This window comes from Centroberyx gerrardi, chromosome 17 (genome assembly GCF_048128805.1).
Source record: "Centroberyx gerrardi isolate f3 chromosome 17, fCenGer3.hap1.cur.20231027, whole genome shotgun sequence".
Taxonomy (NCBI): domain Eukaryota; kingdom Metazoa; phylum Chordata; class Actinopteri; order Beryciformes; family Berycidae; genus Centroberyx; species Centroberyx gerrardi.
Genome location: NC_136013.1, coordinates 2,280,200 through 2,293,182, shown reverse-complemented (window position 1 = coordinate 2,293,182; position 12,983 = coordinate 2,280,200). Strand labels below are relative to the sequence as shown.

The window sequence follows — 12,983 nt, the reverse complement described above, 5'->3', positions numbered from 1 at the left end:
GAGTTGGGAACTGGGAGAGAAACAGGCGGCTTTATGTGTGTGTGGATTATCCACAAAGCCAGCCACAGACTGAGCCGCCCAACTCCTCTGAGATCAACACCGAAAAACTGTGAGGTAAGAGGAGGGAGGGGGGGCTGAGGAAACCCTTAGCCTTGTGTAGAGATTATTGTCTAAACAGTGTCCTCTGCCCGTGTGCAAACAGAGTATCGTTTGGCCTCGCGCCCGCCGCCGCCACCGCGCTCCTACGGCGGTGCTGCGGCGGTCGCCTCATGCATAGTTTTATGAACATGGTGTGTTTTTTGGGTGGCTTGTGGTTCGCTGCCCACTGCTGACTGACTGCTACACTCTTTGCGATACACACACATACTGTATAAACACACACCCAAACCACACAGGCCCCAGGGTGTGCTGTACTTGATTTTCAACACTGCCAAGATGTAAACTAGTCTGGTTTGAGGTCAGGCAGACTTGTAAATGAGCGAACAAATAACTGAATTTCCTTGTTGGAACATCATTATAATACAAGAGCATGACATTAAGCCCCGACTCACTCCAGGGTCATTGTATTCGATGAAATACACCTAATTACAGTGCGTTTAATTTGGTAACTTGAAGCAGAACTTGGCAACTTCACGCGTTTGCAGCTCCAAATGGCAACAAGGGGTAACCGTTTGAAACTTTTGCACTTCAATACCCATAAATCCTGTAAGGTGGCGTCAGTAAACCGGTCTGTGATGCTTTATACCAAAGGAAACCAAAGAGACGAGAGAGGACAAGATCTAACGCTGGGCTGCTCACTGCTGTTTAGGAGACAGTTTGGATTTCACTCTGAAGTTTCGATTCGTCACTTGCTCTTGGCAGAGAAGTGACCAGACACCGAGACCAGAATTCATTTAGGCAAATCTACAGCGTCTCAGTTAGTGGTGTATTTTTATGTAAAACTTCTTGCCTAGTGCAGCTATAACTGCTCTGCAAAAAAAAAACCCATAAAGGCCTTTTCCCTTCTTTTGACCACAACAGAAGCCGCTTTGGTCGTCTTACAAAATCAAGAATTTGAATATAACCGAATTGTAAAACTCGGGGTTAGAGTTAGGAATGCTATACTGTAAAACTCATTCACGCTTGCCGGAAGAACTGCAGCGATCCCGCCTCACCTCCAGGGAGGAAGTCTCACACAAAGCCTGTTTACCATCATGTCTTCTGTTCTGGTTCAACAAAACAAAGAGCTACACCCATAAACAAAATGTTATACAACAGTTAGTTCCGGTCGAGCAATTTGATTGGACAAGAGGCTTTCCATGAGCGCTGATATACAGTATAACAGCACTGGGACGTTTTACTGTACGTATCACTCCGCTTCACAGCTGTTCTAATGTAACCTTGATCAGGCTACGTTCACACATAGCGTTTTTCTGTGTGGAGAAAGCTGCCTGGAGCTTCTTGTGAGCATAAATAAAAAGCGGATCACGACAACGTCATCTAACGTTAGCTGAGTAGCTGCTAGCTAACCAGCTGGTTAGCACTTCTAGCAGACAATACAGTGTTGTGCAACAAACAAATGCTTACCAGATATTCCCAGTACACGTCCACACAAAACTCTAACTTCATTCGCACCTAGTAGCGACAACGCAAATATGGAGACATTTGACCTTAATTATGAACGGTCGGCTGAGGCGGAAGATTGGGAAGAAAGTAAGCTAAAATCGTCTGTGCTAACCTCAAAGTAGCTAGCTAGCTTGCAGTCGGAAAACAGTTTACCTGTTGCTTGGCAACACTTGGTAGTGGAATCCTGAGGGAACTGTTTTTGTTGGCGGAGACAAATAACAGACAAAAATCATCTGTTGTCTCAAATTACCATTACTTGATGAATAACTTTGTTTATACAACTGTTGTATAAAAGCAATATCACTCTGGAGGTCGTGCTGTTGTACTGTATATCTTCTCCTACGACCGAATCACAGCCGTGCTGATATACAGCACAACAGCACGACCTCCAGTGTGATATTGCTTAATTGAAACGCATGCAGTCGTTAGCTGATTACTCCTTATTTTATAGGCTGATTTTCTGTCCTTGCGCTCTCTGTCACGTCGGATTTTAACCGTTTTTGTTTTCTACGTTCTTGTATTTTCTTAACCTCCGTCTCTCTCTAACCTCGCTCTACTCTTTCCCTCTCCTTGCTCATCCGCCGGTCTAATCTCCTCTCCTCTTTTCCATGTTCTCCCCTCGGCTCTTCTCCCTCTCTCTCCTTTCACGCCCTCTCATCCCATTTTCCCCCTCTTTTCCACCTCTCATCCTCTTGTTATCTCCCTCTCCAGCTCTCTCTTCCCCCTCTAGTCTATTTTCCTTTCCGCTCCCTCCTCTTATATCCCTCTTCCTCCTCCCTCTCTTTTTCCATATTAATCCCCTCTCGTCCATCTTCTCTCTCACCCTCTTCTCCATCTCTTGCCCTCTAGTCTTATCTTTTCTCATGCCCAGTCTAATCTCTTCTCCTCTGCCCTCGCCTCCTGTAATCTAATCTCTATTCCTCTCCCTCCTTCACCTCTCTTTCGCCTCCTTTCCTCTCCTTCCCTCTCCCTTTGCCTCTTCACCTCAGATCCCCTCTCCTCTCCTCTCCCTCTGACCAGTATCTTCCATGGAGAGACATCTGGCTCTGGTTAGGTTTTTCGGAGCCGGCCTGAGCCTGAGGAGGGCCGTGGGAGGATGGGAGGATGGGAGGAGGACCGTCTGACTGCAACCCATCCAAACATTCCTGCCTCGCTCAGACGAGTCACCCGGGCCGCGACTCAGCAGGGAACGCCACGGGACGACTACGGCAAGCGGCAGGGTTTGTGTGACGGCCACACCCTGCCCTCTGCCTGAAGGTTGGGAGGATGAAACATATCATCTTGTCTTTATCTAAGTAAATTTGTACATTTGGAACATTTTGTTTTCTATTTAAATTATAGCTTTCAAATTTGTGGGGGGGGGGGATTTTCCAGGCAAATAAATGAGTCTGCAAAGTCATTCTCTCATTCATTGTCTATGGAGAAAAAATAAAGTAAAATTGGCTCATCTAAAGGCAATAAGAGTAACGTGAATCCTTAAACTGAGTGCTCTAGTGTCATAGCTTCGGTCGAGAGCCAGCGGAAATAGAGTTTTTTAGAGCTGATGGAGTAATCAGAGGAGTATGAAACATTAAACTCAAATTTTTCAGCTGTTAATTAATGTTCTTGGCAGTTTTATGATGAAACGTGTCCGTTGTGGTAATAATCCCTGCAATACATCACATAATGCTTTTCCCCTGGATTTTCTGTGTAAATCCCGGTTTACTGTAATGGAGGCGCTTGATATGCCACACCGGGACTTTCCGGGGAATTGAAATTATAACATAATATCGCCGAATTACAACGTAAAATCATGTATATATGATTTATGGCTGCAACTAACGATCAATTATTCTATTATTTTTTCGATTAATCATTTACATTTCTAAAAAATGTCATAAAATAATGACAAATGCCCATCACAAGTTCCCAGAGCCCAAACTGATTCTTCAAATGTCAACAAGTCTTCATTTTATAATTATATGAAACTGTGAAAAGCAGCAAATCTCAGCAATTGTGAAGCTGTAACCAGCAAATGTTCGGTCTTTTTACTAAAACGATTGATCGATTATTACAGTTAAAATCGATTGATTTTCTGTTGATCGACTAATTGATTAATTGACTGACAGTTTCAGCACTAATATGATTATCTACGATTAATTGTGCAGCCCTGAGTTGATGGGTGATAAAGTGTTGGAAAGTGAGAGAGAGAGAGGAACAGAAGATGGTAAGGAGAAGAGACTCGGATCAGACAGCTACACTACAGCATTGTTTTTTCAAACAATAGGATGGGGCCAAAAGCTGGTTCACAGGATAATAAAAATGGCCTATTCGAGTTTTCTGGAGAATCTGTGTGCTGTAGGATTTCAAAGAAATTTAGAAGCAAAACTCTCCTTCACGCGAACGGAAAAGTTTGTTTACGGCAAAATGACTTCTACTACTACTTCTACAAATAAAAGGTGGATTCTATGTGTCAAACTTAATCAGTAAAACCTCTTCTTGGTATGATACCAGTTTGTTTAGGAATATGTTTGTCAGACGCAAGCTGTGACCTGATGTATGGATGTATCTTGTGATGTAGGTTCAACACCTGGAGCAGACAACACTGAAATCGAATCAATCAAATTAATAAACTGGTATTGTTGCTGTGTTGTCAGAGCCTAGCCACATCCTTACAATGCAGGCTGACAGAGTAAGCTTGTAAGTGGCCTAAAACAAGGAGCATTTTGTTAGTTTGGCCCTTAAAACTGACTGTGAAATAGGGCTGAACGATTTTGAAAAAATATCTAATTGCAATTATTTTGACTGATATTGCAATTGCGATATGACTTGCGATATTAGAGGGAATGACAATTTTGACATCATTATTCTCATTTTCATTGAAAGACGTATTAAAATGATTATGGTTTGATTTTTGCGGGGATCTGTACCAAACAAAGATGTTTTCTTAAGTCTGTAGAATATGATGTGTAGGCCAGGACATCTCTGCAGCACGACAATATTTCATTTAAAATGGTATTTTGACACACATTTCGCCTTTAACAAATATTGTGCCTCCTGCGATTTGAAAATTGCAGTAGACCATATTGCGATTTCGATAAAATTTTGATTAATTGTTCAGCCCTACTGTGAAATACGTTTTGCTTTTGAAATGTGGGTCTCATTATAAAAAGACTGACTGAAACCTCCGCTGTCGTACAACTGTTCAGAAGCCTGTCGACACTGAAAATCATGATCCACATCGATTTCACGTGATAAAACCACATCAATCAGGAAGAGAAATGGAGTTGAAGGGGAGCAGACGGCTTAAAGGAGGATTTCTAAGCCTTGAAAAAAAAAAACACTGAGACATGAACTGTGCAAAAAAGGGAATTCAACTCTGTCAGTGTGTCGGCAGCTGTTTTCTGTTGAATGTTTTCTCCACATTTACTATTGTGTATGTACTATTAAAACATCCGAATTCGGAGAGAACAAACACTCATTTAAAAAGTAGAGTTCGTGCTTTGACGAATATGGTATTCAGATTCGGAAACAAACCTACTAGTTAAATTCTTCTAGTCATGCACGGCGAGAGAGAGAGAGAGAGAGAGAGAGAGAGAGAGAGAGAGAGAGCGAGAGAGAGAGAGAGAGAGATCAGTGTCTTAGCATTCCACACCAGCAGGTCAGAGGTCAATATTTTAAGACCTTAAATTTAGATCATTAATTTACAATGTTTTAAAAGGACATGCAGAAAGACACTCTGCTCAATGTTTGGAGGTGTCCTTGCATCCAGGGTGAGAGAGAGAGAGATGGAGAGAGAGAGAGAGAGAGAGAGAGAGAGAGAGAGAGGGAGACAGAGAGAGAGACAAAGAGAGAAAGACAGAGAGAGAGAGAGACAGAGAGAGAGAGAGAGAGAGATGGAGAGACAAAGAGACAGACAGAGAGACACACACACACAGAGAGAGAGAGACAGAGAGAGAGAGACAAAGAGAGAGAGACAGACAGAGAGAGAGACAGACAGAGAGAGAGACAGACAGAGAGAGAGAGAGAGAGAGACAGAGAGAGACAGAGAAAAGGGGGAGAGACAGAGAGAGAGAGAGAGACAGAGAGAGAGACAGAGAGAGACACAGAGAGAGAGACAGAGAGAGAGACAGAGGGAGAGAGACAAAGAGAGAGAGAGACAGAGAGAGACAAAGAAAGAGAGACAGAGAGAGACACAGAGAGAGAGAGAGAGAGAGAGAGACAAAGAGAGAGAGAGAGAGAGACAGACAGAGAGAGAGAGAGAGAGAGAGAGACAGAGAGAGAGAGAGAGAGAGACAGAGAGAGAGAGAGAGAGAGAGGTACATCAGTGTCTTATCTCGGAGCTCCACACTAGAAGGTCAGGGGTTGGTTCTTTTATCTCCTGTTCTGGCAGACAGACAGACAGGGAGGCAGAGTGTGGTAAATCAATCCCACCCCTGCACTCCTGCTGTGATTCAAACTGTAAACAGAACACAGGCTTCCTACACATTCTCCATGTCAAAACTCCATGCTTTCTCCACCCACACACCGAAGTAAGGACCGTTACACACCAAGCAACTTTTCCGGTAAACACGGCAGGGCGGTATATCTGGAAACGGGAGCTAAAGTGAAACTACAGAGGGATTCATCTGTCTAACAAGGAGTGGTAATCAGTGCAAGAGTGTTGAGACTCCTTGAGCAATTCTGCCTTTAAAGGATAAGGCTGGTGTTTTTTTAATGCATTGCTTACCGTCAACAAATCCTATGAAAATAACAAAATCAACAATGTGTTTGCTCTACTCCCGTTACTTTCTGACTTCCCACGTTCCGTTTTTAGCCGTCAACCCAGAAGTCATTGGCTCCAACTGTAAGCTAAAAACCTTTAAATACAGCTCACAAAGACATAGTTTACATTTTAAAAATCGCTAACTGTTACCATGAAAAGTCAGACTGTTGTAGTTATTACCAAATCAAATTCAAATGGGAACAAATTCTTCATTACGCCGGGGACTATTTTCTGTGCTACGGAACTACTTTCCTGAGATGGAAAACGTGTTTACGGTCGACTTATTAAGTTGTTTGAGGAAAAAGTCGGCCGGCCCGGTGCATCGTGATGATGATCGAAATATGCATGGCTCTGTGACGTGTTTTTAATAGTTTTTTTAATACAATGTTCTATGGCTGCTGGGACATGAGGCTTCATTGGGCACCGGCTACATGGACGAGACTTGTTAGAAAAACAAAATCATTGCTGATTTTGTTATTTTCATAGGATTTGTTGACGGTAAGCAATGCATTAAAAAACACCGGCCTTATCCTTTAAACTGCTGCTGTCTCACAGAAAAATGTCCCTGGGAAGTCCTACCTTTGAACGCAATTGGTCAATGTGTCGCTCTATTCTGACCGATTATGGGCGGGGCCAGAGGCTCTGATTGCGTCCATGTAGCGGTTTGCAGCTACAAAGTTTTGAACAGGAGATTCATGTATTTTTTTCGCTGCTTTGGTATTGCCTTTGACGATGTTACTTCGTTTTGATGAGTTCACAGCGCTAGCTAGCATGCATCAACTATGTAGCATTAATCTAAAATAAACAGAAAAACTCAATAAAATGACTTTGGAGCTTAGCCTCGACCCCAACGATGGATGCAACCGTTCTCCAAGCTTTGTTTATGAGATGTTTATGCCTGTCGTCTTTTAAAATAAAAGCTCTAGACAACCGTGAAGCTTTGCATGGCTGTAATCAACTTCTCTTCCATTTTGAATTATTGTTCATGAAACAGAAGGAAGCGCAGCAATGTGACCGGCTGTTGATGTTTGATGACCGCAAAAAGTTCGGCCGTAGCCAGCTTTCCTCGGCGACAAGCTTCACATCGGCCGAGTTCCCCTGTTCGCTCAGCTCTATAAGAAATAAGCAGACTTTGTGGCTCTGTGGCTTGTTGATCGTGTAGTTCGCAGTGTGGACGCACGCTAAAACAATGGAGCTGCACTATACTGACTTTACCATCAGCCTTTAGAGACTGAACACAATGGTGTTGCTCCTACTGAGTGAATAGGAGGAGATGAAGATAACAGCGGCAGAGAACAGCTTATTAAACAAAATTCCTTCAACAGAATGCATGTTATATTCCAACGACTTTTGACATTTCAGTCAGTATTTATTAACTATATCAACTCTCCTCAACTCGAAGCGAGAGGACTGACACTGGAGACTCGGCAGAAGGTTTGTTTGAGCTCCTGCATCCAAATAAGCTTGGTTTCACTGTAGTACAAGCAGTCAGGAGCCCGGGACTGCGCTGGTACAGCTGTATAATCACCCTGGTTTCTGTCACTGAATCCACCAAGCCAACCTCTCATTAATTGTTAATGAGGCAGCTTCATAAGAGCCGTTTGCCAAGTTCAGAGGGCAAAGTCTCAGTTCTCCTGTATCTACACTTGCTGGTGTTGCTCAAGCGTGGCAGGGGCGACCCGGGCGGTTAAGAGGGGCCGTCCTGTAACTGGAAAGTCACAGGTTTGATCCCTACAACAGCCAGTGTGTCCCTCCCTGTCACAGCGTCCTTTAGTAAGATACCGAATCCCTACCAGATCCAGGGGGGGCGCTGTTTTCGGCTGATCCTGCACTCTGAAACCTATGATGAAACAGTAAACGTCTTAAAAAGTATTCACAAAGCTACACCTGTTCAGTATCACAGCAGTGAATTCTCAAAAAGAACTGTGATGAGGGCATTTAGCTGAAAACATACCCGGCTACGTATAGACAGGCAGCTCAAATCAAAATTTTTTTGTATATCTTTGTAAGTGTCGGATATTCTTTCTAAAGTCTGAACAGCAAAAACAGACTCAAACCACATTTGTAAGTGGTTTGAAACGCGATTCTCTGAAAACGCAACTCAGTCTGACCACTCAGACTGGATTTCAAGTGCTTTTTGTTTTTTTGTCACTACCGGCGCCACATTTGGCATCACACTTTGCGACAAGAAAAACAGAGAACAACAAACATGGAGGAGAGCCAGCAAGAGAAGACAGACAGATGAAGAGGTTTCATGCCTCCTCTCACTATGTGACGAATGCGTTCTGCACCGCGACTACAAAATGCCGTTAGAAAAACAGTCAAGAAAAGCAAGTAGTAGTAGTAGAAAAAGCTATGAACTTCCATGTTACTAGCTTGTTGCACCCTGACTTGTTGGCCCTTAATGCTGATTTATAGTTTGCAGTCGAAGTGTCGCTGTTGCTACAGTGTCGGTGTCTACGGCGGTGCGAGCATTTATAGTTCTGCGTTGGTGATTCTGAGCGTAGAAACCGAAACACTAGATGTCAGCGTGGAGCTTTGTTAACACAGAAGCAACAGCAGAAGAAGTCGTAGTGTTTCCACTCTCTGAAGCTCATGCGGTGGATATTTCGGTTCATCTGGTGTCTTTATAGCTGGGAGATGAGCATCCAGATGAACATATCTGAAGCTCGTCTCTCTTCATCTGCTCCATGTTGTCTTCACTATCGGCCCACAGCAACCAGACACAGGAGGAGGAGACACTTACATTTTTTGGAGAGGTGCAGTAAGATACGGCGGCACCGCAAAGACCTACGGCGAAGCTACGGCGACACTTCGACGCAGAACTATAAATCGGCCTTCAGTCACCGCCTGCACACCTGCATCATTACTATGACAACGGACGGTGTAATGATAACACATGATTATACTGTCCTAAACACACAAATCTGATCTGGTCACTTGTATTACAATTACAAGCAGCCTTAAAGACCAGATTTGAAAAACAAGTCAGATTCGCCTGCTGTTTGAAGAGTGTTGGGAGAGACAATAAACCCTTTTTATCTGCGTGGAGAGATGAGTGCAATTTTCATCATTTCGTTCATGGTCACAGGAGTAACACATGAATTCTGGGGATTTCCCCTTTTTGTTTGAGTCGGAAAAAGGAGCAGAAGGAAGCTGAAGGGCAGCAGTGAGATGCTCCTCTGTAATTTAATTGCGTTTTGTCTGACCCACAACAACATGGATAATCACATGGTAGATTTTAGAGTATAATGAGTCGTCTGAGGAATAGCAGTGAGCGCGAAAACTCACAACGTGGGTGTTAATAAATTCATACACCTTGGTAGAATGTGTGCAGACTCAACTTTTTCTTCTATGCTTGTTTTTTCTTTTCAGCACCTGGTTAAGATTGGATGTTTTTACTCCACTTAGACAGTAGAGAGTACAAATAAGTCAATGTAAGTGTAGTGTCCAATTTAACAGAGGAATATTAGGGATGCTGGCAAGATGCATGAAAACAATGTCTAGGAAAAATGCAGTTTTTTATTTTGGTAGTAACCACTTCCCGGTGTTTCTAAATTGACAGGAAAGTCCTTAGTGCAGCTTTTTGTTAACTTTGGAACTGACTCTGTCTGTAAGTCTGTACCCTTGGGATTTCACTTCCATGCAACAACAACAAGAAGTAAATACAGCATGTTGTGAAACTTCACCAAGGAACTTTTATGTTTCCTTTTTAGAAAACAGCAGGAAGTGGCTACTGCTTAGTTCCCCATCTCACATGACTGAAATTCAGGTTGCACATCAACAGCATGACAGCTAGCTAGTTGGTGGATTTACCTCCCACCGGCCGTAGGTCAGGAAGAACAGGGAGAAGGGGATGGCCGTGCCCGACATGGCGTGGGTGGACGGCATGCTGTACTCCGAGTTGTAAAACATCTCCACTTTGACCACGGGTGGGGAAGCGGGCCGGGACCAGCCGATCACATCCTTAGTGCACTGCCCCAGGTACATGACCCAGACCCACACCATGATCAGCCTCCTGCTCACGAAGGCGTCCACGTTCCACATGACGAAGGGGAAGAAGGTGATGTAGAAAAACTCGTTGCCCAGCTCGGTTCCGAAAGTGAACATGTAGTACAAGAACTTGTTCTGGATCAGGAACTCCTGCCCGGCGTCGTCCGTCAGAGAGTTTTTACGGAGCGGTTTGACCGTGCTGCTCTGAGGGGCAGCGGGGACCTCGGTGACCCCGTCCTCCGACTCGGCTGTCCCTGAGAGGTCCGCCCCGGCCCCGCTGGAGCCGTCCTGACCCGCGGCGGCGGCCGTACCGCTCTCCCCGGCGAGGCTGCGCCAGCTGGTGCCCAGACCAACCGCCTCTCCCCCGGCGGCAGCGAGCACTGCCCCGTTCTGTGAAGGGTTTTCATTTTCCCTGCCCGTTTTCACACAGCCCTCCGTCGTCGTAGAGGCGACAATCCTCTGCCGAACCCCCGCCGCTGTTGTTTGTGCTTTCTCCCCCTCCCCAGCTCCCTCGGCGGCGCAGTTATTGTCACTTTCCCCGGCGAGGTGATGGCAAGCCCCGTTGTTGTGGGAGTGAGTCCGGTCCGCTTCCTTGCTGCTGGTACCCGTAGAAACGGTTCCCGAAAACGTCCCGTGTACCCCGCAAAACTGCTGAAAGCGGGCGACATGGTGGGGGTCTTGGAGATAAATGAACCATTCTCTGATCCAATTTGTCTCCATGTTTAATCACTCCCACGGTGATAAGAAGGAACACGGACTCTGCTACTTTCCCAAACAGCGGATAAACGCTGTGAAAGCTAGCTAGCCAGCTAACGTTAGCTAGTTGACCCGTGCATAATGGCAGAATGCTGCTCAGAAGTGAATTCTAAAACGTTTGTGTAAAGTATACAGTTAACTTGCTATCGCAGCGAACATTAATTCTAAAGAAGGAAAAATATACTTTTAGTCAGATGATAACGTGTAAACCTAACTGGACGAGTCTTGTTGAACAGGTTCTGGATGCGTCCAGCGTCCCGCTACCTCCAGTTGGTATCCTGTTTCTGACAGATCTACGGGATAGTCGGGAGCGCGCGCCAGTGTAATGATGCCTTCACTTGCTATGGGAAATATCGCGTTCAGCCACATGAACAACCCAACACGTGGTAAATTAGAATCGGAAAGTGCAGAGATGTGATATTTAGGGGGCAGAGCATGGAAACTGGCAACGAATGTTGTTATAAGTGATGTATTCAACAACGTTTGCCGTTTAAATGAATTTAAACATCAATCACGTGCCTTTTCTTCACTGTATTGTGCCGTAGCAATGTGCTACTTAATTTTTTAAAATAAAACAACAGCCACCACAAATCCCATTAAGTTACCATTCCCGAAAAACGCAGTTGAATGCGCCGGGCAAGTCGCATTTACGACTATCGACATTGATATAAGGATTTTACGAGGAGCACCTGAAGGTAACAACAGCTCTGGTGCGCACGCACAAGCGACGTACTCGAGATGTCAGAACGTCGTCGTGCTTGTATGAGTTTGTGGCGCTATTTACACTTTTGAAATATCTAGCTACATCAAAATAGAAATATAGGCAGTCTGTAGTGATTGGGTAGGTAGATAGATAGATAGATAGATAGATAGATAGATAGATAGATAGATAGATAGATAGATAATGACTTTATAATTACACTGCATTACATAGACCTAGTACATACATAGCACCCTCTACTTTATATCAGTGTATTTTGTAATTATTTATAGCTATTTAGTTTGTCACTATATATGTAAGTTATTATCGTAAGTTTGTCAGTAAAAGTGTAATGTAAATACAGCTGTTATTATTATCATTATTATTACTACTGAACCACAAGGATGATCAGAACACATAAAAGCATTATCACCTTACATACTTTATTTGATAGTCAATCACCTGAAAAAAGTTTAACGGCCCTTTGTCAAAATAGCTTATCTTAAATATGGAATATGCATTTTCATCAAAATATAAATTCTCGTCGTAAAATATTGAGCTTCTGTTTTATAGTTGCCTTTAGTTAACTGTTTTTTTTTTTCCATCTTAGTGATTGTTATCAAGATACACATTTTTTCAACTGAGGAAAACTCCTGACTGACTGAACACTCAAATACAGAAAGAGACAAGCTTCCACGTAAAAGGATGAATCATAAATCACTCATCATACAGCAGATTAGTCGGCTTTATAGAGCACACATTTTGTCACATTAAATTAAAAATATCCTGTCCGCACAAAGTAAAATTCAATCCCTCATGAAAACTTTGCAGCTGCTGTTTGAGCCAGGACTGACTGCAGGTAAAATAGGAAAAAAAAAAAAAAAAGTAACATTAATAGGCATTCTGTACTTTGTAATTCCTCTTTAAAAACACAATGAGGTTCAAACTCATCCACAAACAAATGATTTGGTAGCAGAAAAAAATTGTGACTCCTAAGAGTTGAAGAGGATGAGAGAGGATTGCATTTTCCTTTTTCCTTTCCTTTCCTTTCCAAAACACAAAAAGTAATGCATCCCTCCTTTAACCATAGACATAAGTGGAAAATCAAAGCAGAAGAATTATTTACTTCTCCCACCATCCATTCTCATTGTGAAATTTGAGCACATCAGCCACCAGTGTGTGATT

General features: G+C 43.5%; 1 protein-coding gene across 1 annotated transcript in view; it reads right to left on the bottom strand.

Moving 5' to 3' along the window:
• Positions 1-11,270, bottom strand: part of sgpp1b (sphingosine-1-phosphate phosphatase 1b) — a 33,969-nt gene extending 22,699 nt beyond the window's left edge. The window contains exon 1 of the mRNA XM_071921182.2: positions 10,166-11,270. Within this exon, the coding sequence (XP_071777283.2) occupies positions 10,166-11,062 (897 nt within the window). The 5' untranslated portion in view covers positions 11,063-11,270. The remainder of the gene's footprint in view (positions 1-10,165) is intronic.
• Positions 11,271-12,983: the final 1,713 nt, after the last annotated feature.